We start from the raw sequence: 26,892 nt of genomic DNA on the forward strand, positions 1-26,892 counted from the left end.
GTCACTTGTTCGGATGCTTGTGTGCGGCAGACGCTTTTCTTCAGCTGGTGAGAATCAGTGGGGCGGAGGGAGGAATTAGCCGGGAGTCGGGGTGGGGAGGGATCGGAGGCTTCACAAACACTTGCTGAAAGCCGAAGGCCCGAATAAGACCCTGCGGGTCCCGGGTTTGCTGCTTTGGGGATTTTTTTCTTGGAGCAGGCCCAGGTTAATGGCCGCCATCTTGGTCCAGCAAGGAGCGGAGCGCATGCGTGGCCCTCTTGGTGACGCAACAGAGAGGGGGCGGGGCTTCGGGGTCCCGGTCCCCAGGAGAGAAAATGATTGTGTGATTGATTGACAGGCCCTGGTGAACGGAGCTGCTGCAGAGACTGTGGACATCCTGAGAACATCAGTGTGTTAGCGTCAGGAGTAGGCCATTCAGCCCATTGACCTTGCTCTGTCATTCAATAAACTCGTGGCTCATCTGATTAATTCTATTATGCTGACTGCCTCCCTCAGATAAAAAATAGTCTAACTCAGCCTTGAATTTATTAAATGACACCAGGTTAAAGTCCAACAGGTTTATTTGGTAGAAAGAGCCACACCGGGAAGTGGCTTTTGCTACCAAATAAACCTGTTGGACTTTAACCTGGTGTTGTTAAACTTCTTACTGTGTTTATCCAAGTCCAATGCCGGCATCTCCACATCTTTATGAAATGACCCAGCCTCCAGTGCTTTCTGTGGTAGAGAATTCCACAGACCAATGAAATTTCTCCATCTGATTCGATTTAAGAACATAAGAAATAGGAGCAGGAGTAGGCCATCTAGCCCCTCGAGCCTGCCCCGCCATTCAACAAGATCATGCCTGATCTGAAGCGAATCAGTTCCACTTACCCGCCTGCTCCCCATATCCCTTAATTCCCTTAGCGATCAGAAATCTATCTACTCCATGATTTAAACATATTCAACGAGGTAGCCTCCACCACTTCAATGGGCAGAGAATTCCAGAGATTCACTACCCTCTGAGAGAAGAAGTTCCCCCTCAACTCTGTTCTAAACCGGCCCCCACTTATTTTGAGGCTGTGCCCTCGAGTTCTGGTTTCCCTTCTAAGTGGAAAGAATGTCTCCACCTCTACCCTATCCAGCCCCTTCATTATCTTATACGTCTCGAGAAGATCACCCCTCAGCCTTCTAAACTCCAACGAGTACAGACCCAATCTGATCAATCTCTCCTCATAAGCTACACCCCTAATCTCTGGTATCAACCTGGTGCATCTTCTCTGCACTCCCTCCAAGGCCAATATATCCTTTCGCAAACAAGGGGACCAAAACTGCACACAGTACTCCAGTTGCGGCCTCACCAGTGCCTTGTATAGTTGTATCAAGACCTCCCTGCTTTTATATTCTATCCCCCTCGCGATAAAGGCCAACATTCCACTCACCACCTTGATCACCTGCTGTAGCTGCAGACTGAGCTTTTGCGATTCGTGCACAAGGACCCCCAGGTCCCTCTGCACAGTCGCACAATGTAATTTTTCTCACATTTGCCAATGTCTATTCCATCTGCCAGATCCTCGCCCACTCGCTCAGCCTATCCAAATCTCTCTGCAGACTTTCCGCATCCTCCAATAATAATTTATTATTGTCACATGTATTATCATACAGTGAAAAGTATTGTTTCTTGCTCGCTATACAGACAAAACATACCGTTCATAGAGAAGGAAACGAGAGAGTGCAGAATGTAGTGTTACAGTCACAGCTAGGATGTAGAGAAAGATCAGCTTAATGCAAGTTAAGTCCATTCAAAAGTCTGACAGCAGCAGGGAAGAAGCTGTTCTCAAGTCGGTTGGTCCGTGACCTCAGACTTTTGTATCTTTTTCCTAAAGGAAGAAGGTAGAAGAGAGAATGTCCGGGGTGCGTGGGGTCCTTAATTATGCTGGCTGCTTTGCCGACGCGGCGGGAAGTGTAGACAGAGTCAATGGATGGGAGGCTGGTTTGTGTGATAGATTGGGCACATTCACGACCTTTTGTAGATCCTTACGGTCTTGGGCAGAGCAGGAGCCATACCAAGCTGTGATACAACCAGAAAGAATGCTTTCTATGGTGCATCTGTAAAAGTTGGTGAGAGTCGTAGCTGACATGCCAAATTTCCTTAGTCTTCTGAGAAAGTAGAGGCGTTGGTGAGCTTTCTTAACTATAGTGTCAACATGGGGGGACCAGGACAGGTTGTTGGTGATCCGGACACCTAAAAACCTGAAGCTCTTGACGCTTTCTACTTCGTCCCCATTGATGTCGACATGGGCATGTTCTTCTTTACGCTTCCTGAAGTCGATGACAATCTCCTTTGTTTTGTTGACATTGAGGGAGGGATTATTGTTGCCACACCAGTTCACCAGGTTCTCTGTCTCATTCCTGTACTCTGTCTCATCATTGTTTGAGATCCGACCCAGTACTGGGGTGTCGTCAGCAAACTTGAAAATCGAATTGGAGGGGAATTTTGCCGCACAGTCATAGGTGTATAAGAGTATAATAGGGGGCTGAGAACACAGCCTTGTGGGGCACCGGTGTTGAGGACGATCGTGGAGGAGGTGTTGTTGACTATCCTTACTGATTGTGGTCTGTGAGTTAGGAAGTTCAGGATCCAGTTGCAGAGGGAGGTGCCGAGACCCAGGCCACGGAGTTTGGAGATGAGTTTCATGGGAAGAAGAGTGTTGAAGGCTGAGCTGTAGTCAACAAATAGGAGTCTGACATTGGTGTCCTTGTAATCTACGTGTTGCAGGGTTGAGTACAGGGCCAGGGAAATGGTGTCTGCTGTGGACCTGTTGCAGCGGTAGGCAAACTGTAGTGGATCCAGATAGTCCGGGAGGCTGGAATTGATTTGTGCCATGACTGACCTTTCGAAGCACTTCATAATGATGAATATCAGAGCCACCGGCCGATAGTCATTAAGGCACGCTGCTTGGTTTTGCTTCGGTACCAGGATGAAGGTAGTCTTCTTGAAGCAGATAGGGACCTCAGATTGTTGTAAAGAGAGGTTGAAGATGTCTGTGAATACCCCCATCAGCTGATCCGCGCAGGATCTGAGTGCCCGTCCGGGTATCCCATCCGGGCCCGTTGCTTTCTGTGGGTTGACCTTCAAGAAAGCTGCTCTGACATCTGCAATGGAGACCCCAGATACAGATTCATCCAGGGCTTCCAGGGTGGAGGGCATGCTCTCGCTGACCTCTTGCTCAAAACGAATGCATTGAGCTCATCAGGGCGAGGAGCGTTGGAGCCGGCGATTTTACATGCCTTCATCTTGTAGCCTGTTATGTCTTGCAGACCTTGCCATAGTCAGCGGGGGTTGGTGTGGCTCGCCTGGGACTCTAGCTTGGTCCGGTATTGTCTTTTGGCATCTTTGATGGATCTCCTTAGATCGTATCTGGTAACAAAGAAGTTAGATAAAGGAGAACTAGTGGACCTGATTTATTTAGATTTCCAGAAGGCCTTTGACAAGGTGCTGCAGAGGAAACTGTTAAATCCGTTAAGTGCCCATAGTGTTAAGGGTGAAATCCTGGCATGGATAGAGGATTGGCTGACTGGCAGAAGGCAGAAGTGGGGATAAAGGGATCTTTCTCAGGATGGCAGCCGGTGACCAGTGGTGTGCCTCAGGGGTCAGTGCTGGGACCACAACTTTTCACAATATACATTAACGATTTGGAGGAAGGAACTGAAGGCACTGTTGCTAAGTTTGCAGATGATACAAAGATATGTAGAGGGAGAGGTAGTAACGAGGAAGCAGGGAGGCTGCAGAAGGACTTGGACAGGTTAGGAGAGTGGGCAAAGAAGCGGCAGATGGAATACAATGTGGAAAAGTGTGAGGTTCTGCACTTTGGAAGGAGGAATGGAGACAACAAGTATTTTCTAAATGGGGAAATGCTTAGGAAATCAGAAACACAAAGGGACTTGGAAGTCATTGTTCAAGATTCTCTTAAAGTTAACGTGCAGGTTCAGTCGGCAGTTAGGAAGGCAAATGCAATGTTAGCATTCATGTCGATAGGCCCAGAATACAAGAGCAGGGATGTATTTCTGAGGCTGCGTAAGGCTCTGGTCAGCCCCCATTTGGACTGTTGTGAGCAGTTTTGGTCCCCATATCTAAGGAAGGATGTGCTGGCTTTGGAAAAGGTCCAGAGGAGGTTCACAAGAATGATCCCTGGAATGAAGAGCTTGTCCTATGAGGAACGGTTGAGGACTCTGGGTCTGTACTCATTAGAGTTTAGAAGGATGAGATTGAAACTTACAGGATACTGCGAGGCCTGGATAGAGTAGACGTGGAGAGAATGTTTCCACGAGTAGGAACAGCTAGAAATAGAGGGCACAATCTCAGACGAAAAGGATGATCCTTTAAAACAGAGATGAGGAGGAATTTCTTCAGCCAGAGAGTGGTGAATCTGTGGAACTCTTTGCCACAGAAGGCTGTGGAGGCCAGGTCATTGAGTGTCTTTAAGATAGAGATAGATAGGTTCTTGATTAATGAGGGGATCAGGGGTTATGGGGAAAAGGCAGGAGAGTGAGGATGAGAAAAATATCAGCCATGATTGAATGGCGGAGCAGACTCGATGGGCCGAGTGGCCTAATTCTGTTACTGTGTCTTATGGTCTTATGAGTTGAGACTGGGGTGGCGTCGGACGATGTCACTGAGGTGGAAATAGGCAGTCTTGATGATGATGTGGCTGGAAGCTCATCCTGGAGTGAAATATTTCACCATGGTTGTGAACAGCCTGGTTCCGGCTCCGACAGGGAGTGGAGTTTGTGGTGGGGACTGAAGACAATGGGTTCAGACTTCCCAGTATTTATATGGGTGAAATTTCTGTTCTCTTAGTCCTGGATGTCAGACAAGTCAGGATGGTGTGTGAGTTGGAGGGGAACTTGGAGCTGATGGTGCTAACCACTGTGCTACCGTGCTGCAGAATGCTAAATGGAATGAGAGAGAGAGTGTATGTGTGAGGGGCGTGGGTGGAGATTTAAAGAATGTTCCATAGAAACTACAATTGTCTGTTTTGAATTTCTATCATGTGCTGACAGTGATGATTTTTGTAAACTCCTTTCAGTGGATATTGGAAGGAGAGGTTTTGAAAATGGAAATCTCAAAAGAGTCACTTGATTCATAAGGACGTGAAAATCATCAGCCTTTTTAACATCAGTGTGAGTGGAAAAGCGCTGAGATTCTCACACCCGTATCAGAGTGTTCCAGTGCACTGATTGTGGAGAGACACAAGGACTCCGACACCATGGAGAAACCATGGAAATGTGGAGACTGTGGGGACGGATTCAGAGCCCCATCTGAGGTGGAATCTCATCGACGCAGTCACACCGGGGAGAGACCGTTCATATGCTGCACTTGTGGGAAGGGATTCAATCATTCATCAAATCTGCTGAGACACCAGCGAATTCACACTGAGGAGAGGCTAGTCACCTGCTCACAGTGTGGGAAGGGAGTCATAGATTCATCCACCCTGCGGGAGGGGGGGGGGGAGAGCAGGGGGGGAAAGAGCGGGGGGGAGAGCAGGGGGGGGAAGAGCAGAGAGGGAGAAAGTGTAGATTTCGTGTTTCGGAAGTCGGATCAAAAACTGAAGAGACACAGGTTTCTCCAAAAGCCTTCTTTATTGTATCGGAGGAGAGATCGCAAGACCATGCACATCCAGCATGGGTTTGTGAGTCTCTGTCTGGCTTACAAAACAGTTTTCAGTTATACCCGGCGGAGATACATCCACATACTTCTGTTAGCCAATAAGGGCATAGCTGTATTGTTACATTTTGATTAGATTACTTTCAAGAACAAAAGACAATATCCACGTAAGGACATGGCTATTAAAGTTTCTGATGAGATTACTTTCAAGGACAAAAGGCCAATTGATAAGGCCCTGCCCTCCGAAGCCAGAACCACAATTACGTATCAGCAGTTTCTTTCACGTGATCATTAGTTTCGCTTGTCGCCCTCGCCTCAGGCCGTTTCCAAAACCAGTTTATCCCTCAACTGATTTCTAGTTACGCATCCCAATTTTAACCCTTTCCTCTTCTCAATCTATCTTATACACATTCTCAAAAGAGCAAGGGGGGAAAGGAGTGGGGGGGGGGCAGGGAAAGAGCATGATTGAGAGAGAGAGAAAGATTGAGAGAGAGAGAGAGAAAGATTGAGAGAGAGAGAGAAAGATTGACAGAGAGAGAGAGAAAGATTGAGAGAGAGAGAGAAAGATTGAGAGAGAGAGAGAAAGATTGAGAGAGAGAGAGAAAGATTGACAGAGAGAGAGAGAAAGATTGACAGAGAGAGAAAGATTGACAGAGAGAGAGAGAAAGATTGACAGAGAGAGAGAGAAAGATTGAGAGAGAGAGAGAAAGATTGACAGAGAGAGAGAAAGATTGAGAGAGAAAGATTGACAGAGAGAGAGAGAGAGAAAGATTGACAGAGGGAGAAAGATGTGGGGGTAGGGCCTGGGTGGGATTGTGGTCAGTGCAGACTCGATGGGCCGAATGGCCTCCTTCTGCACTGTAGGGTTTCTATGTTTCTAAGATTGAGCGGGAAAGAATCCAACCCCTGTAATCACTTGTGAACTTGTTGGTGTCTCTGCAGGTTGGATGACCGATTGAATCCCTTCCCACACACAGAGCAGGTGAACGGTCTCTCCCCGGTGTGAACTCACTGGTGTCTCCGCCGTGTGGATGACCTCCTAAACCTCTTTGTGCAGTGAGAGCAGCTAAACGGTCTCTCGCCAGTGTGAATGGGTTGGTGGACCATCAGTTCCCGAGAGCTTTTGAAGCCACTCCCACAGTCAGAGCATTTAAAGGGTCTCTCCTGGGTGTGAGTGAGATTGTGTTTCAGCAGGTTGGATAACTGACTGAATCCCTTCCCACACACACAGCAGGTGAATGGTCTCTCCCCAGTGTGAACTCCCTGGTGTGTTTGTAAATGGGATAACTGAGTGAATCCCTTCCCACACACAGAGCAGGTGAATGTCTCTCTCCAGTGTGACTGCGCCGATGAGTTTCCAGTGCAGATGGGAACCTGAATCCTTTCCCACAGTCCCCACATTTACACAATTTCTCCATGGTGCGGGTGTCCTTGTGACTCTCCAGGCTTGACAATCAGTTCAGTTACAACATAACATGGGTGCGGTCTCTCTGCTGCAATGTATTTTCAGGCTGTTTAACTGGTTAAAGTTCTTTCCACAGTCACTCAGGTGTGTGCATGTTTCAGTGTGTGTGTGTCTCGGTGCTTTTCCAGTCACACTGATGTTTATAATCTCCTGAAGCAGACAGAGCAGGGAAACATTTCCATTCCAGATTCAAAGGTCGATGATATTCAGCTCCCAATTAATTGAGTGACTATGTTAGATTTTGATGTGAAGTTTGGTTTGATATTCGTCTTTAAATTTTCACCTTCTGATATCCTGCAAAAGGAATTGACAAAAGTCATCACTGTCAGCACAGGATAGAAATTCAGAACAGACAGTTCCAGTTTCTATGGAACATTCTTTCCTATTTCAGTCCCCAAAAGCTGTGAATCTCCATCCCACACACTCTCCCTCCATTCTCACTCTGCTGTATCTAATATTCACTCTCCCAATTCTCCTGAAGGTGCTGATTGAGGCTGATTGACAGATCCATGCTCACTGCTTCCTGTTCTGGACACAGAGAGCTGGAAATCTCCATGCAGACTGCCAGACAGATATATGTCTATCTGACTGGACTAACAATGTGTGGAATGTACAGACCGAATTCACTTCATTCCCTTCAGTTGCTGCAAGTCCCCAATTTCCCCCAGAATGAGAAAAGAAATGGAAAGGGGGAAACATTGATTTCCTCCCAGATGTTGCCCAGAGGAGGAAGTTTCACTCTGAAGCTCAGTGGCCAACTTCCGCATTGTGACGCCACGAATCAGCCAATAGGAAGACGAGTGTGGCTAATGTTGTTCCGTTGTTTAAGAAGGGTTGCAAAGAGAAGCCTGGTAATTATAGGCCGGTGAACCTGACAACAGTGGTGGGTAAGTTACTGGAGAGGATTCTGACCAACCTTTGGATATGATGTGGAGATGCTGGCGTTGGACTGGGGTAAACACAGTAAGATGTCTAACAACACCAGGTTAAAGTCCACCATGTTTATTTGATAGCCAAATAAACTACCAAACAGCTCTGACTATTTGCTCAGTACCACTTCATAAGTGACTGTAGTTTTCCTCCCTCCCTTTCATTTCCTGAGTAGGAAGGCTCACTTACCTGCTGAAGGAGCAATGCTCCGAAAGCTCGTGCTACCAAATAAACCTGTTGGACTTTAACCTGGTGTTGTCAGACTTCTTACAACCTTTGGATAGTCAAGGTCTGGTTAGGGATAGTTGTCAGAGATCCTGGGTACCAGCAACTTTAGGCATTCTTAGTCGACTAGAGTACAAACAGCATTGGACACCACACATAATCCAATGTGGGGCCTTTAATGACTTGTGCACAAGGAGAAACCCTGTGCAGCTGTCCCGCAAGTGGTTCTGATGTTACAGAAAAATAACTTGGCAAAAATAGTCAATTACAGCAAATCAGAAACCAGGAATGTTTCTAATCCTTCATTGACGGACATATTCGCCAATTAAATCCTAGCTTTTTGCCCTTTCACATTCGATGAAAAATTGACTTCTGCTAATCTTTTATTTGCATCGCATATCCCCATATCTCGCCTTTGGTATTTGTTATGGAGAAATCTGGTCTTGTTCACCCTCTGGTGAAGGCCGAGAAGCAGAATGTTCTGGGGCCTACGCAGGTGAAGATTAGCCTGTTCATGCTGAAATAGCAGACACTGACTCCTTTGAAGGTCTGCAAGCCGATAAACATTTTCACTCACTGTTAAAGAGAAGGCAGGAAACTTTAATCTGAGCATTTCCACATAGTCAGCACTGCTTCGTGCATGTGTTAGAGTGGGCCAAGGCTGAGGCAGCTGTCCTATATATATTTATAGAGAGAGAATAGATGAACATTTCGAGTCTGGATGACCCTTTGTCAGAACTCTGATGAAGGGTCATCCAGACTTTAAATGTTGGCTCTACTCTCTCTCCACAGATGCTGTCAGACCTGCTGACATTTTCCAGCATTTTCTGTTTTTGTTTCAGATTCCAGCATTTGCAATATTTTGCTTTTATATGTATTTATATATCCAAATGTGCTGTGTTCACAAAATGGACAGTTACTAACCGTAATATAAAGCATCATGTGATTTAGCTGACTTGACCATATTCCTATCGTTATTCAGTCATTAAAGACACAGTCATGGAGCATTAAACTTGCCTCGCAGGGCCCCTTGTATCAACACACACGCAGCTGCTTTGTGAGACTGCGAGCAGAACAGACAAGTCAGAGATAAGAGTGTCTTGAGAAGAGAGATTCATTGTGAAGGCTCAGGGACGGTTGATAAGATGTAGGAATTCTATGATTCTAATGAACATTCTTTCCTCTCTCATTCCCCAAAAGCTGTGAATCTCCATCCCACACACTCTCCCTCCATTCTCACTCTGCTGTATCTAATATTCACCCTCCCAATTCTCCTGAAGGTGCTGATTGCGACTGATTGACAGATCCATGCTCACTGCTTCCTGTCCACCACACACAAATCATAAGAAACAGGAGCTGCAGTTGGCCATTCAGCCCATCGAACTGCCTCAACCATTCATTGAGAATTGGCTGATCGACCGCAGCATCATTTCCCACGCTATCCCCCAGGTAGAGAGAGAATAGAGCCAATGTTTTGAGTCTGGAGAGAGGAAAGAATGTTCCATAGAAACTAGAATTGTGTGTTCTGAATTTCTATCCTGCACTGACACTGATGACCTCTGTAAACTTGTTTTACAGGATACTGAAAGAGGAATCACAGGCCGAAATCTCAAACGTCACATCTAGATCTGACAGAGTCACATTCTTTGGGAGCTGAATATCATCGGCCTTTGAATCGAGGAGAAATGGTTGTCCGGTCTGATGACTTGAAAAGATTTCAAACATCAGTGTGACTGGAAAAGTGCCAACACTTTTCCACATATGTTCTATGTTAACACACTGCCACACTGGAGTGAGTGTGTTCCAGTGCACTGAGCTTGAACCAGTTACACAGTCTGAATAAATATCACACCATTCACAGCAGGGGGTGGAGGGGGGACTGATCTGTGTGTGGACGACTCTTCAACTGAAGAGAGAGGAAAGGACACCTACACCATGGAGAAACCATGGAAATGTGGGGACTGTGGGAAGAGATACAGAACCCCATCAGAGCTGGAAGCTCATCGGCGCAGCCACACTGGGGAGAGACCATTTACTTGCTCTCAGTGTGGGAAGGGATTCAGTCAGTTATCCCACCTGCAGACACACCAGCGAGTTCACACTGGAGAGAGGCTGTTCACCTGCTCTCAGTGTGGGAAGGGATTCTGTCAGTTATCCAGCCTGCAGAGACACCAGCGAGTTCACACTGGGGAGAGGCCCTTCACCTGCTCTCAGTGTGAGAAGGGGTTCAGTCAATTATCTAACCTGCAGAGACACCAGCGAGTTCACACTGGGGAGAGACCGTTCACCTGCTCTCAGTGTGGGAAGGGGTTCAGTCAATTATCTGACCTGCAGACGCACCAGCGAGTTCACACTGGGGAGAGGCCGTTCACCTGCTCTCAGTGTGGGAAGAGATTCGCTCAGTTATCCAGCCTGCGGATACACCAGCGAGTTCACACTGGGGAGAGACCATTCACCTGCTCTCAGTGTGGGAAGGGATTCAGAGTTTCATCCCACCTGCTGAGACACCAAAACGCTCATGAGTGATTCCAGGGGTTGGATTCTGCTGTTATTGTTTCTGCTCTCAATTACATCCAGGACTGCATTTTGTTCATTCTCACAGTTGGTCAATGGGGAGGGTCGGAGGGTTTCTTTCTGCTGGACTGGCCGGTCTCATGACTTTGCCTCCAGTGGGCTGATGCTCTTTGAGTCTTGTTGTGAATATCTGCTTTCAGATTTCACAAGGATCACAGAGTGACCGGGTGTTAGGAAGTTCAGAGATATTTAATCAGCATTTCTGTTTGAAACCTCCCAAATGTCCATCCAATTTCCTTTGTAATTGTTTATTGTCTCCACTTCCTCCACCCTCGGAGGAAGCGAGTTCCAGCTCATTACCATTCACTGCATCAAAATATTCTTCCTCACATCCCCCCCCCTTCCTCTCTGACCCAAAACCATAAATCTGTGACCCCCCTCATCCTTGTCCCGTCAGCTAATGGGAACAGCTTTGCTTTGTCCACCTTATCTAAACCTGTTAGAATCTTGTCCACCTCTGTCAAATCTCCCCTCAGCCTCCTTTGCTCCCAGGGGAACAACCCCAGCCTGACATTGACAATAACGAACAAACTAACAGAATATGTTAATACCTGAAATCAAATGGGAATGTTTAATTTCTGTTTTAAAGAAATCGTGAATATATTGTCCCGTACAATAAAGGGATTTGAATAACTCAGCTTGGGTGCAGTTGAATGAAATGTATCAATCTCGTATCCACCCACAGTCGAGAGGAAGTGTGGAATGTGTAGCTGGAAATCCCTCCCTAACAGCACTGTGGGTGTACTTACACCTTAGGCATTATAGCAGTTCAGGAAGGCAGTGTTGGGGTTGACCACGGCCGAGGCAGCTACATACAGCCACATATTCTGTTATAATTGAAGGACTGCAGATTGAATGTGAGGCATTATGGGACTGGACTATCTTGACCACATTCCTGTGACTGCTCAGTTTCTGCAATCGTGAACCATTAAAGCTGCTTAGCAAAGCCCCGACAGAGGAGCATATTTACTCAGAATGAGTTAGAATTAAACTTATTCCAGGACCGGCTGGTGTTCAGTGGCTGAGATTCCTGAATCTGTAAAAAGGGGGTCTGACCAATCAACAAACAGTGGTCGGTAGTTAGTTCAGAAGCGTTCTCATGCATTGTTTAAAATATTTTATCATAAATTTGTGATCAGACCTGTGAGGGACTTGTAACCCAATAGTTGTTGAATTGACGGTAAACTCCAAGTAGCACTGGACTGAAAAGGGGGTCTGACCAAGAAGTGAAGTGATCTCAGGCATTGTTTAAATTACATGGCCAACTTCCCCTTTGTGATGTCACGATGGAGCCATCCTTGAATCAGCCAATAGGAATCTCTCTGCTCCGCGGTGACGTCTCCGGGTTCCAGTGCGCAGGCCCGGGCGCGCGGACCCGGGAGCCCCGCCCCCACCCATTGTTCCCCTCCCCCTACACCACATCGAAGCCGCTCGGTGACCTCCCCCTCCCCCCGGCCCAGGACTGCACATGTCCAAGGGAGAGGGAAGCTGCGCATTGCAGGGGAGAGCCCACCCCCTGACCTTCTTTGGGGTTGACGAACGAGTTGGAGGACCGGAAGGAGTTTGGCCAATCAGAGCGCGAGCTTTGTGTGAATGAAGATTGAGCTTCAGACAGACTCAAACTTCCTCCTGTCTCCAACATCTGGGAGTTGCGGAGCTTTCTCACTGGAGACACCCGGTTTTGTTGTTTCTGCCGAATTGTTGACTTCCAGGAAGAAGGAAGGAAGGAAAGAAGGGGGAAGGAAGAGAGCTATCGCCTGCCTGCCTGCCATCCGGCCTACCTGCCGTCCGGCCTGCCTGCATGCCTGCTGTCTGGCCTGCCTGCCATCCGGCCTGCCTGCCTGCTTGCTGCCGTCCGGCCTGCCTGCCTGCCGTCCGACTACTGGAGGGTGCTCTCTCCCTGGAGGGAGAGAAGACACAGAGAGAGTTTCTCTTTGTTGTTTTTTCCATCTACAGGAAGGAGGACTTAAACATTTCAACATCAAGGGACTGAGTGGCTGGGCTGGTGCCCTCATCATCAGAAGGTCGGTGCCTGAAAGGGAGGGGGGAGGAATATTAAGACTGTTTTCCATCTGCAGGGGTGGGGGTGAAGACACCCTGGACTTAAACTGTTGTGCCCAAGAGCGCTGAAGGAGCAAAGTCCCCCTACCCACTGCTGCTGCCCCCAACACCGGCACCCCCCCTCCTGACTGGGGCACCGGCCCTCCTCAGTGCCCTGTCCATCGTCCTCCCTCCTGCTCCTCCAACCTCCTCTCTCTCTCTCTAACTCCGGGGAGTGAGCAACTGAACCCCCACCCACCTACCCCATCCTCCCGTATTTCCCTCTCTGATCTCGCCTTGCCACCTGGGCAGAGACGCCCATTACCTATCCCACCTACTACTAGAGAATTCATTCCCTGTTTTGTCAGTGGCAGAAAATTTCACAATTCAATGTGACAGAAAGAGAACTGAGACACACACACACACACCCGAGTGAGAGTGCTCCAGTGAACTGACTGTGGATAGAGCTTTAAACAGTTATACAGCCTGAAAAACATTACACCATTCACAGTGGGGAGAAACCATACACATGGTCTGTATGTGGATGAGGCTTCAACTAATCATCCAACCTGGAGAGACAGAAGGATACCAGCACCGTGGACAAACCGTGGAAATATGAGGATTGTGGTAAAGGATTCAATTATCCATCCCGGTTGGAAACCCATCGACACGGTCACATTGGGGCTGGGAAAATGGAGAAACCATGGAAATGTGATGATTGTGGTAAAGGATTCAATTATCCGTACTTGCTGGAAAACCATAGACACAGTCACACTGGAGAGAGGCCATTCATCTGTTCTGTGTGTGGGAAAGGATTCACTACCTCATCCCACCTGCTGTTACACCAGCGAATTCACACAGAGGAGAGGCCATTCAGCTGCTCCACCTGTGGAAAGGGGTTCTCATGTTCATCCAACCTCAGTGCACATCAGCGAGTTCACACTGGGGAGACACTGTTCACCTGCTCCTTGTGTGGGAAGGAGTTTGCTGGGCCATCCGGTCTTTGGTCACACCAGCGAATTCACACAGGAGAGAAGCCATTCACCTGTTCTGTCTGTGATAAGAGATTCACTCTGTCATCTAACCTGCTGTCACAACAGCGGGTTCACACAGAGGAGAGACCGTTCAGCTGCACTTCCTGCGGAAAGAGGTTCAGGTCTTCATCCAACCTCAGTGCACACAAGCGAGTTCACACTGGGGAAAGGCCGTTCACCTGTTCCACGTGTGGGAGGGAATTCACCAATTCATCCAGCCTCCTGTCACATCAGCGAATTCACACTGAGGAGAAGCCATTTATTTGCACATACTGTGGAAAGAGTTTCAGGCAGTTATCAATCCTCACTGCACATCAACACACACACTGGGGAGAGACCATTCACTTGCTCCATGTGTGGGAAGGGATTCACTCAGTCTGGCAGCCTGCATTTACATGAGCTCAGCCACACTGGGGAGAGGCCATTCACCTGCTCTGTGTGTGGGAAGGGATACACTCAGTCATCCCACTTGCTGACACATCTGCAAGTTCACAATTGCCTGCAGGAGTTGGATTTTGCAGTTACTGCAGCTGTTAATCACATCCAGGATTGATAGTCTGACAATATTTGGTTTGTTTCTGCTGACATTAACAATCGCTACAACTGGCTGAAGTTTAATGTTCTGAAATGTCACTGATTTTCAGGGCTGCTGTGTCCCTTTTTAAAAGCACCATCTGTGATTTTTTTAAATTCAGGAACTCTCAACAGGACCCGGCACTGCACTGGCAAAGATATTCATAGTAAGAGATTTAACAACACCAGGTTAAAGTCCAACAGGTTTATTTGGTAGCAAATACAATTAGCTTTCGGAGCGCTGCCCCTTCGTCAGATGGAGTGGAAATCTGCTCTCAAACAGGGCACAGAGACACAAAATCAAGTTACAGAATACTGATTAGAATGCGAATCTCTACAGCCAACCAGGTCTTAAAGATACAGACAACGTGAGTGGAGGGAGCATTAAGCACAGGTTAAAGAGATGGAGGGAGCATAAAGCACAGGTTAAAGAGATGTGTATTGTCTCCAGACAGGACAGCCAGTGAGATTTTGCAAGTCCAGGCAAGCTGTGGGGGTTACTGATAGTGTGACATAAACCCAACATCCCGGTTTAGGCCGTCCTCATGTGTGCGGAACTTGGCTATCAGTTTCTGCTCAGTGACTCTGCGCTGTCGTGTGTCGTGAAGGCCGCCTTGGAGAACGCTTACCCGAAGATCAGAGGCTGAATGCCCGTGACCGCTGAAGTGCTCCCCCACAGGAAGAGAACAGTCTTGCCTGGTGATTGTCGAGCGGTGTTCATTCATCCGTTGCCGTAGAATCTGCATGGTGCTGGCAGCTAATTAGTGGAAAGTATTACTTGTGTAACCACGACATAGTCGCAGAATGAAACAGAATAGTGTTCCCTCTGTATTGTGCAGCCTTGTGATTGTGCTAAAGGCCATCACTTTCAGATCTGATAAGTGCCTGGGTCAAGGTCAAATTACCCCAGAAAGGGACATTTTCTCTCAAATCTGAAGCAACAGGTTAAACAAATCATTTCACACTGAAACACATCTTCAACGTTGCGGTAGTTTGTTCAGTTACAGACTTGGTGGTCACGTGACTCTGGTTTTCGCATTCCTGTGCCTCATTGGAGGGATTCCTCACATGAGCCGAGTTTGAGGAGAGTATCTCTGGCCTCCAGTGATGCAGCCGCTGAATCTATTCCTGGAAAAAACACATTTGGAATATTGTGATAATGCTGTCTGAATCCATCAGGACAATTTTGTATTCAAGTGTGGAGGGGATAATGTTCACTGTTTTATATTCGGGTCTGGGGGATAATGTTCACTGTTTTATATTCGGGTCTGGGGGATAATTTTCACTGTTTTATATTCGGGTCTGGGGGGGATAATGTTCACTGTTTTATATTTGGGTCTGGGGGGGATAATGTTCACTGTTTTATATTCGGGTCTGGGGGGGATAATGTTCACTGTTTTATATTCGGGTCTGGGGGGATAATATTCACTGTTTTATATTCGGGTCTGGGGGATAATGTTCACTGTTTTATATTCGGGTCTGGGGGATAATGTTCACTGTTTTATATTCGGGTCTGGGGGGGATAATGTTCACTGTTTTATATTCGGGTCTGGGGGATAATGTTCACTGTTTTATATTCGGGTCTGGGGGGGATAATGTTCACTGTTTTATATTCGGGTCTGGGGGATAATGTTCACTGTTTTATATTCGGGTCTGGGGGGGATAATGTTCACTGTTTTATATTCGGGTCTGGGGGATAATGTTCACTGTTTTATATTCGGGTCTGGGGTGATAATGTTCACTGTTTTATATTCGGGTCTGGGGGGGATAATGTTCACTGTTTTATATTCGGGTCTGGGGGGGGATAATGTTCACTGTTTTATATTCGGGTCTGGGGGGGGATAATGTTCACTGTTTTATATTCGGGTCTGGGGGGATACTGTTCACTGTTTTATATTCGGGTCTGGGGGGGATAATGTTCACTGTTTTATATTCGGGTCTGGGGGGGGATAATGTTCACTGTTTTATATTCGGGTCTGGGGGATAATATTCACTGTTTTATATTCGGGTCTGGGGGGGATAATGTTCACTGTTTTATATTCGGGTCTGGGGGGGATAATGTTCACTGTTTTATATTCGGGTCTGGGGGGGATAATGTTCACTGTTTTATATTCGGGTCTGGGGGGGATAATGTTCACTGTTTTATATTCGGGTCTGGGGGGGGATAATGTTCACTGTTTTATATTCGGGTCTGCGGGGGGATAATGTTCACTGTTTTATATTCGGGTCTGGGGGGGATAATGTTCACTGTTTTATATTCGGGTCTGGGGGGGGATAATGTTCACTGTTTTATATTCGGGTCTGGGGGGGATAATGTTCACTGTTTTATATTCGGGTCTGGGGGGGGGATAATGTTCACTGTTTTATATTCGGGTCTGGGGAGGATAATGTTCACTGTTTTATATTCGGGTCTGGGGGGGGATAATGTTCACTGTTTTATATTCGGGTCTGGGGGGGGATAATGTTCACTGTTTTATATTCGGGTCTGGGAGGGATAATGTTCACTGTTTTATATTCGGGTCTGGGGGGGGATAATGTTCACTGTTTTATATTCGGGTCTGGGGGGGATAATGTTCACTGTTTTATATTCGGGTCTGGGGGGGGGATAATGTTCACTGTTTTATATTCGGGTCTGGGGAGGATAATGTTCACTGTTTTATATTCGGGTCTGGGGGGGGATAATGTTCACTGTTTTATATTCGGGTTGGGGGGGGGATAATGTTCACTGTTTTATATTCGGGTCTGGGGGATAATGTTCACTGTTTTATATTCGGGTCTGGGGGATAATGTTCACTGTTTTATATTCGGGTTGGGGGGGGGATAATGTTCACTGTTTTATATTCCGGTCTGGGGGATAATGTTCACTGTTTTATATTCGGGTCTGTGGGGGGGAGAATGTTCATTGTTTTATATTCGGGTCGGGGGAATAATGTTCACTGTTTTATATTTGGGTCTGGGGGGATAGTGTTCATTGTTTTATATTTGGGTCGGGGGAATAATGTTCACTGTTTTATATTCGGGTCTGGGGGGATAATGTTCACTGTTTTATATTCGGGTCTGGGGGATAATGTTCATTGTTTTATATTTGGGTCTGGGAGGTACAATGTTCACTGTTTTATATTCAGGTCTGGGGGGATAATGTTCACTGTTTTATATTGGGTCGAGGGGATAATGTTTGCTATTTTATATTCAGGTCTGCGGGGAGAATGTTCACTACTTTATATTCGGGTCTGGGAGATAATGTTCACTGTCTGGGGTTTGTGAGCTCGGGTTGATTCTGCCTACTGTGCATTCTCGGTTGTCAGAGCTCTCATTAAAAGCTCTAATTTCCAGTCAGTGACTGAGTTGTCTCTGATGGGATGGGGAATCAGAGTGGGGTTAATGTGCTCATGAACAGCGATGAGTTGGAATGAGTATAAAATAAACCCGGACTACACCAGGTAATTGTGAGAACATTAAAACCATCACAAAAAATCATAGCATCATGTTGGAAAACAGAATACTTTGGCTCAATCTTTGATCAATTTTGTTTGATTCAATATTGTGAGTGGCTTGTTGGATTGCTGGTTATTTTCTAATGGCAGCTCAGCACCATCATTTTGACCATAAACTCGGCCCCGGTGACTGCTGCATTTTTCCAGCACCTTCTGTTTTAATTTTAAGTGGAACATTAATATCTGCTTAGTACACAGGCCAATTTATCTTTCTAGGGGTGAGTGTGTCTGAGAGGTATGCAACTGGAAAACATTTTCCATTCACCTCTTGCATTGCTGCAGTATATATACATTGTTCTCACTCTGCCGGCAGGGCTGTGGGATTAATTGGATCGATCTTAAAGACAGCCCGACTGGGCAGGACGAGCCAAATGGTTTCCATCTGTGATGTATCATTCCATAAAACAGAATATTCAGCATCAGGAGAAAGAAAGTGAAAGAAACCAGTCTCTGTGGGCTTTACCCAACCAGTGTGAGCACCTTCAGGAGAGCAGAGAGAGAGGGGGGAGGAAACAGTGGCGGAGAAGTGGCAGATGGACTTCAACCCGGATAAGTGTGTGGTGATCCATTTTGGCAGATCCAATGGGATGAAGCAGCAGTATAATATGAAGGGTACCATTCTTAGCAGTGTAGAGGATCAGAAGGACCTTGGGGTCCGGGTCCATAGGACTCTTAAATCGGCCTCGCAGGTGGAGGATGCGGTCAAGAAGGCGTACGGCGTACTGGCCTTCATTAATCGAGGGATTGAGTTTAGGAGTCGGGAGATAATGCTGCAGCTTTATAGGACCCTGGTTAGACCCCACTTGGAGTACTGCGCGCAGTTCTGGTCACCTCATTACAGGAAAGATGTCGAAGCCATTGAAAGGGTGCAGAGGAGATTTACAAGGATGTTGCCTGGATTGGGGGGCATGCCTTATGAGGATAGGTTGAGGGAGCTTGGTCTCTTCTCCCTGGAGAGACGAAGGATGAGAGGTGACCTGATAGAGGTTTACAAGATGTTGAGAGGTCTGGATAGGGTAGACTCTCAGAGGCTATTTCCAAGGGCTGAAATGGTTGCTACGAGAGGACACAGGTTTAAGGTGCTGGGGGGTAGGTACAGAGGAGATGTCAGGGGTAAGTTTTTCACTCAGAGGGTGGTGGGTGAGTGGAATCGGCTGACGTCGGTGGTGGTGGAGGCAAACTCGTTGGGGTCTTTTAAGAGACTTCTGGATGAGTACATGGGATTTAATGGGATTGAGGGCTATAGATAGGCCTAGAGGTGGGGATGTGATCGGCGCAACTTGTGGGCCGAAGGGCCTGTTTGTGCTGTGGCTTTCTATGTTCTATGTTCTATGAAACCAGTGGGAAAGGTTTTAAAAACTCAGGGTATTCCCAAAGGAGAGCACTGGTTTAAATCAGTTTTAGAAATGGAGAATGGCAGCGCACAAATTCCGAGGAATGCATTTTTAAAAATTATTTGATCCTAATTGCACAAGATAATTTTCTATTATTGACTTTGACAATGACGCCGTTAATTCCCAGGTGCCCCTGCGGGTATGAACGTGTCCTATTCATTCCACAGGAGCCCATTGCGCAGGCGCGATGCTATATCTGGAGCGTGCGCAGTGTCACTTTGCCCGGAGCCCTATGAATGCGGGAGCCGCTTTTTTCAGCGGGTGAGTCGGTGGGGCTGCGGGAGAAATGGAGCCGGGAGTCGTGGTAGGGAGGGAGCTCTGGCTTCACAAACACCCGCTGTAGGCCGCACGGCCCGAATGGGACCCTGCAGGTCCCGGGTTTACAGCTCCCAGGCTTTAATCTCGGGAAGAAGTTTAACACCAGGTTAAAGTCCAACAGGTTTATTTGGTTGCAAAAGCCACACAAGCCACACTACCAAATAAACCTGTTGGACTTTAACCTGGTGTTGTTAAACTTCTTACTGTCTTTACCCCGCCCAACGCCGGCAACTCCACATCATGACTTTAATCTCGGGAAGAAGTTTAACAACACCTGGTTAAAGTCCAACAGGTTTATTTGGTAGCAAAAGCCTCACAAGCTTTCGGAGCCCCAAGCCCCTTCTTCAGGTGAGTGGGAATTCTGTTCACAAACAGGGCATATAAAGACACAAACTCAATTTATATGAATAATGGTTGGAATGCGAATACTTACAGCTAATCAAGTCTTTAAGATACAAACAATGTGAGTGGAGAGAGCATCAAGACAGGCTAAAGAGATGTGTATTGTCTCCAGACAGGACAGCCAGTGAAACTCTGCAGGTCCAGGCAGGCTGTGGGGATTACAAATAGTGTGACATGAACCCAATATCCCGGTTGAGGCCGTCCTCATGTGTGCGGAACTTGGCTATCAGTTTCTGCTCAGCGACTCTGCGCTGTCATGTGTCGTGAAGGCCGCCTTGGAGAACGCTTAGCCAAATATCAGAGGCCGAATGTCCGTGACCGCTCAAGTGCTCCCCAACAGGTAGAGAACAGTCTACCTGTTCTCCAACAGACCATTGTCCGCAGCAAACTACCCAGCCTTCAGGAGAACAGTGACCATGACACCACACAACCCTGCCACAGCAACCTCTGCAAGACGGGCCAGATCATCGACACGGATGCCATCATCTCACGTGAGAACACCATCCACCAGGTACACGGTACATACTCTTGCAACTCGGCCAACGTTGTCTACCTGATACGCTGCAGGAAAGGATGTCCCGAGGCATGGTACATTGGGGAAACCATGCAGATGCTACGACAACGGATGAATGAACACCGCTCGACAATCACCAGGCAAGACTGTTCTCTTCCTGTGGGGGAGCACTTCAGCAGTCACGGGCATTCAGCCTTGGATCTTCAGGTAAGCGTCCTCCAAGGCGGCCTTCACGACACACGACAGCGCAGAGTCGCTGAGCAGAAACTGATAGCCAAGTTCCGCACACATGAGGACGGCCTAAACCGGGATGTTGGATTTATGTCACATTATCAGTAACCCCCACAGCTTGCCTCCTGATCTTGCAGAATCTTACAAGCTGTTCTGTCTGGAGACAATACGCATCTCTTTAACCTGTGTTTAATGTTCCCTCCACCCACATTATCTGTACCTTTAAGACCTGGCTGGCTGTAGAGATTTACATTCTAATTAGTATTCTGTAACTTGATGTTGTGTCTCTGTGCACTTTTGGAGAACAGATTTTCACTCCATCTGACGAAGGAGCAGTGCTCCGAAAGCTTATGGTATTTGCTACCAAATAAACCTGTTGGACTTTAACCTGGTGTTGTGAGACTTCTTACTGTGCTTACCCCAGTCCAACGCCGGCATCTCCACATCCAGGACAGGAAGCAGTGAGCATGGATCTGTGAATCAGCCTCAATCAGCACCTTCAGGAGAATTGGGAGGGTGAATATTAGATACAGCAGAGTGAGAATGGAGGGAGAGTGTGTGGGATGGAGATTTACAGCTTTTTGGGACTGAAATAGGAAAGAATGTTCCATAGAAACTAGAATTGTCTGTTCTGACTTTCTATCCTGTACTGACACTGATGACTTTTGTAAATTCATTTTACAGGATATTGAAAGAGGAATCACAGGCCGAAATCTCAAACGTCACGTCAGATCTGACAGAGTCATATTCCTTGGGAGCTGAATATCATCGGACTTTGAATCTCGAAGGAGAAATGATTGTCCAGTTTGTCGATTTGAAAAGAGTTCGACCATCAGTGTGACGGGAAAAGCACCAACACACTGCCACACTCGAGTGAGAGTGTTCTAGTGCTCGGACTAAAGAGCTTTAACTAGTTACACCGCCTGAATAAATATCACACCATTCACAGCGGGGAGAGACTGTACCCGTGCTGTGTGTGTGGACGAGGCTTGAACTGATTGTCCACCCAAGACAGAGGTCAGGACACCTGCACCATGGAGAAACCATGGAAATGTGTGGACTGTGGGAAGAGATACAGATCCCAATCTCAGCTGGAAGCTCATCGGCGCAGCCACACTGGGGAGAGGCCATTCACTTGCACTCAGTGTGGGGAGGGATTCAGTCATTTATGCAGCCTGCTGACACACCAGCGAGTTCACACTGGGGAGAGGCTGTTCACCTGCTCTGTGTGGGAAGGGATTCACTTGTTCATCCCACCTGCGGAGGCACCAGCGAGTTCACACGGCAGAGAGACCATTTACATGTCCTCAGTGTGGGAAGGGATTCACTTGTTCATCCCACCTGCAGACACACCAGCGAGTTCACACTGGGGAGAGGCCATTCAGCTGCTCTCATTGTGGGAAGGGATTCACTCAGTTATCCAACCTGCGGAAACACCAGCGAGTTCACACTGGGGAGACGCCATTCAGCTGCCCTCAGTGTGGGGAGGGATTCACTTGTTCATCCAGCCTGCGGAGGCACCAGCGAGTTCACACTGGGGAGAGACCATTCACCTGCTCTGATTGTGGCAAGGGATTCAGTCAATCATCCAACCTGGTAAAGCACCAGCGAATTCACACTGGGGACAGGCCATTCACCTGCTCCGTGTGTGGGAAGGGATTCACTCAGTCACCTCACCTGCTGAAACACCATCATGTTCACGAGTGACTGCAAGGACTGAATTTTGCTGTTCATCACATCGAGGTCCCAACCATTTTCATCGGTGTCTGTTTCTGCTGATGTTAATAAACCCTGGCCCAGTTGTAAGATTTGTATTGTGGATTGTCTTGTCTGAGTCCTGAACTCGGAAATAAAAACAAGAAGTGCTGTAAAAACTCAGCAGGTCTGACAGCATCTCTGGAGAGAGAAACAGAACTAATGTTTTGACACTGAAGAAGAGTCACATTCAACTGGAAACATTAATTGTTCCTGACTTTACAGATTCTGTCAGACTTACTGAGATTTTGCAGCAACTTCTGCTTTTAGAATGACGGTGAATGCTGGATACATGAATCAGAGACTGGTGTAAAACTGGGATCTGCTCCTAAATCAAAGTGAAACAGCAGGTTAAAGTTTCCAGTCTGAAAAGTACTATGGTTGTTATACTATATATACCATTTTAAGGCTGGTTTTAACTCATTTAAAATAAACCTGTTTAAAATATATTTGTTAAAGTCAGTATTAAAATACGAGTTGGATGAGTTCACAGGAGCTTGTTAACCGCTGGGACAATTATTCAACAAACATTGTCTGTCCAGATAGAGAAGAAGCTGCAGTTTGTTTGCAGGAATTCCCTGTTTTATTGATGTGTGTGTGTTAGACATCAGGATAACTAAAAATACACAAACCTGGACATCAATGGTGATCTGATTGACAGTTACTCTGGGAATCACTCCCACTGTGAAACTTCAGCACTGACACTGCTGAATGTTGTCGGCTCAGGGAGTGGGACCTCCAGGAGTGGACTGTAAAAAAGCTGGGTTTCAGTATCCTGACTAATATATGGTGAGGAACCAGAAAAATCCTTACTGAGGAACTGCCTGGGGTTTTACCAGTGTAGGTTCAGGGGCGAATGATTCCTGACTCCCTGAAATGTCTGATATTGAACCCAGTTTGGAACAAGATTCATTCAGTTTCCAGGAGAATAGAGACAAATATCACCCACAACTGAGAGAGAGAAAAACAGCCACCTTGATCAATGACTTGGATGAAGCCAGAATTGATGATACAAAGATAGGTAGAAAAGCAAGTTGTGAGGTTATTACAAAAAATCTGTAAGGGGCACAGATAAGTTACCTGAATGGACAGAAAAATGGCAGATGGAGTATAGTGCGGGAAAGTGGGAGCTTTTCCACTTTGGCAGGAAGAATAGAGAAGCAAAAAATTGTTTAAATATACAGAAACTGAAGAATACTGCCGTAGAGAGGAATCTGGGTGTCCTTGTACATGAATCGTGAAAAAATAGGATGAAGGTACAGCAAGTAAAGAAGGCGGCAAATGGAGTGTTGGACTTTACTGCAAGGGGGTGGAGTTTGAAAAATGGAACTTGCTGCACCTACACAGGACATTGCTGAGATAGCAGCTGGAATACTGTGTACGGTTCTGGTCTCCCTACTTATGGAATGACATGCTTTCATTGGAATGAGTTCAGAGAAAGTTCACCAGGCCCATTCCTAAGATGAAGGTGTTGCCTTTTGAGGAAAGGTTGTGAAGGTGTAGGGGAGAATTCTCCCATCCCACCCACCACAGGAATCGTAGCAGGCCAGGGGGTGGACCACACAAAGGTCCTTTGACCTCGGGGCAAGTGATGCCGCAGAATCCAACTCGTCTTTTGGGGAAGGGTTGCACCTATACTCATTGGGTTTGGAAGAATGAGCAGTGAACATTCTGAAACATATAAGATTCTCATGGACAGTTGACAGGCGAGAGGCCAAGAGGATGATTCATGAAGGAGTCTTGAACTTGGTGCCACAGATCTACAAGGAAGCCAAGTGTATTCTTTTCGCCCTTCCAGACACCAATACTTTATCCTCCGTTTTAGTCAGGTTAGTCAGAGGTTTAGTCAGGTGTGGTGAAAGCTTCAACCAATCATCTGGCCTTTTGGAACATAATTGCAGTCACAGGGAGATGCCATGGAAATGTGGGGATTGTGGGAAGAACATAAGAACTAGGAGCAGGAGTAGGCCATCTGGCCCCTCGAGCCCTCATGGCTGATCTTTTTGTGGACTCAGCTCCACTTACACACCCGCTCACCATAACCCTTAATTCCTTTACTGTTTAATAATTTATCTATCCTTGCCTTAAAAACATTCAATGAGGTAGCCTCAACTGCTTCACTGGGCAGGGAATTCCACAGATTCGCAACCCATTGTGTGAAGAAGTTCCTCCTCAACTCAGTCCTAAATCTGCTTCCCCTTATTTTGAGGCTATGCCCCCTAGTTCTAGTTTCACCCGCCAGTGGAAACAACTTCCCTGCTTCTATCTTATCTATTCCCTTCATAATCTTATATGTTTCTATAAGATCTCCCCTCATTCTTCTGAAATCCAATGAGTATAGGCCCAGTCTATTCAGTTTCTCCTCATAAGCCAACCCTCTCAACTCCGGAATCAACCTCGTGAATCTCCTCTGCACCCCCTCCAGTGCCAGTATATCCTTTCTCAAGTAAGGAGACCAAAACTGTACACAGTACTCCAGGTGTGGCCTCACCAGCACCTTCTACAGCTGCAATAATCTTGCTGTTTTTAAACTCCATCCCTCTAGCAATGAAGGACAAAATTCCATTTGCCTTCTTAATTACCTGTTGCACCTGCAAACCAACTCTTTGAGATTCCTGCACAAGGACACCCAGGTCCCTCTGCACAGCAGCATGCTGCAATTTTTTCCCATTTAAATAATAGTCCATTTTGCTGTTATTCCTACCAAAATGGATGACCTCACATTTACCAACATTGTGCTCCATCTGCCAGACCCTCGCCCACTCACTTAGATTATCTATATCCCTTTGCAGACTTTCAGCGTCCTCTGCACACTTAGCTCTTAGTGTCATCTGCGAATTTTGACACACTACACTTGGTCCCCACCTCCAAATCATCGATGTAAATCGTAAACAATTGCGGTCCCAACACTGATCCCTGAGGCACACCACTAGTCACTGATCGCCAACCAGAAAAACACCCATTTACCCCCACTCTTTGCTTTCTGTTAGTTAACCAATCCTCTATCCATGCTAATACATTACCCGTAACACTGTGCACCTTTATCTTATGTAGCAGTCTTTGGTGCGGCACCTTGTCAAATGCCTTCTGGAAATCCAGATACACCACATCCACAGGTTCCCCATTGTCCACTGCACATGTAATGTTCTCAAAGAATTCCACCAAATTAGTCAAACATGACCTGCCCTTCATGAACCCATGCTGCGTCTTACCAATGGGACAATTTATATCCAGATGTCTCGCTATTTTTTCCCTGATGATAGATCCAAGCGTTTTCCCTCCGACAGAAGTTAAGCTAACCAGCCTATAGTTACCTGCCTTTTGTCTACCTCCTTTTTTAAATGTTTGTGATTTTGTGAAACCTGTTTTTGTTGTCTGAGCTGACTGGAATTAGAGCCAGAGCAGGAGTAATCCAGGGGAATGATTTGGAGGTAAAGCAAAATCCAGCAGATGCTGGAGTTCTGAAAAGAACCGACCTGCTGAGTTTATCCAGCATTTTCTCTATTTATTATAATGCTTTTGGGACCTGGGTTTGAATCCCACCACGTTTCAATAAAAATATTGATGAGCATGAATTAATTGTTGTAAAAACACACCTGGTTCTCTAATGCCCTTTAAGGAAGGAAATCTGCCGCCCTGATCCAGTCTAACCGACATGTGACTGGATTCACAAACAATTCAAGGGCTGACTGGGTAAACAGGGAATGTCACCATCAGAAAAACAGAGCCCCCTTGAGGGCAGAAGGGTTAGGACAGGTTATGGAGAAGGTTAAAACTGTCATCATTGAGAACAACACAGACTTTAACGGAACAACTTGTCCCAAACACGATCTCTTGTAGTTAGTGTGGCAGGGTGTGGTGAATCAGGTTTAAAAAGAGTCAAATTATATATGTTTTCTAGTTTGGACAACCACATTTAAATCTGGGACTCGGATGAGGATATGAATTGGTGTTTGGTGGTAAGATCTAAATGTGTGTATTACGCCGTGAAGCCTTAAACCCAGAGTGAGAATATTTCAAACCAGGGTTCAAAATGAACGGCTGTGGATGGTGAATTCACTCTCAAAAGAAAACAAAGAAAATTACAGCACAGGAACACCCCCTTTGGCCCTCCAAGCCTGCACCAACCACGCTGCCCGACTGAACTGAAACCCCCTACCCTTCTGGGGACCATATCCCTCCATTCCCATCCTATTCATGTATTTGTCAAGATGCCCCTTAAAAGTCACTATCATATCTGCTTCCACTACTTCCCCCGGCAGCGAGTTCCAGGCACCCACCACCCTCTGGGTAAAAAAC

General features: G+C 46.7%; 1 protein-coding gene, 1 long non-coding RNA gene and 1 pseudogene across 2 annotated transcripts; 2 read left to right on the forward strand and 1 right to left on the reverse strand.

Moving 5' to 3' along the window:
* Positions 1–22,575, forward strand: part of LOC144485803 (uncharacterized) — a 245,388-nt pseudogene extending 222,813 nt beyond the window's left edge.
* Positions 9,979–15,250, forward strand: LOC144485816 (uncharacterized). Its single transcript, XM_078203897.1, has 3 exons — positions 9,979–10,739; positions 13,655–14,082; positions 15,223–15,250. The coding sequence occupies exons 1-3, from the start codon at positions 10,200–10,202 to the stop codon at positions 15,248–15,250; spliced, it is 996 nt and encodes a 331-aa protein (XP_078060023.1). The 5' UTR covers positions 9,979–10,199.
* Positions 14,684–22,921, reverse strand: LOC144485808 (uncharacterized). The gene is made up of 4 exons (XR_013496191.1): positions 22,835–22,921; positions 22,516–22,675; positions 21,258–21,335; positions 14,684–15,613 (listed from the first exon to the last, which is right to left on the reverse strand). It is a non-coding gene; the product is annotated as an uncharacterized LOC144485808 (long non-coding RNA).
* Between the last annotated feature and the right edge of the window lie 3,971 nt (positions 22,922–26,892).

This window comes from Mustelus asterias, unplaced genomic scaffold (assembly GCF_964213995.1).
Source record: "Mustelus asterias unplaced genomic scaffold, sMusAst1.hap1.1 HAP1_SCAFFOLD_221, whole genome shotgun sequence".
Taxonomy (NCBI): Eukaryota; Metazoa; Chordata; class Chondrichthyes; order Carcharhiniformes; family Triakidae; genus Mustelus; species Mustelus asterias.

Coding starts and splice junctions, on each gene's coding strand:
- LOC144485816 (XM_078203897.1), top strand. CDS start 10,200: ATGGAGAAACCATGGAAATGTGGGGACTGTGGGAAGAGATACAGAACC. Junction 10,740..13,654: donor CCTGCTCTCAGTGTGGGAAG/GGATTCAGAGTT, acceptor CACAGTCACACT/GGAGAGAGGCCATTCATCTG. Junction 14,083..15,222: donor CGAGTTCACACTGGGGAAAG/GCCGTTCACCTG, acceptor CCGTTGCCGTAG/AATCTGCATGGTGCTGGCAG.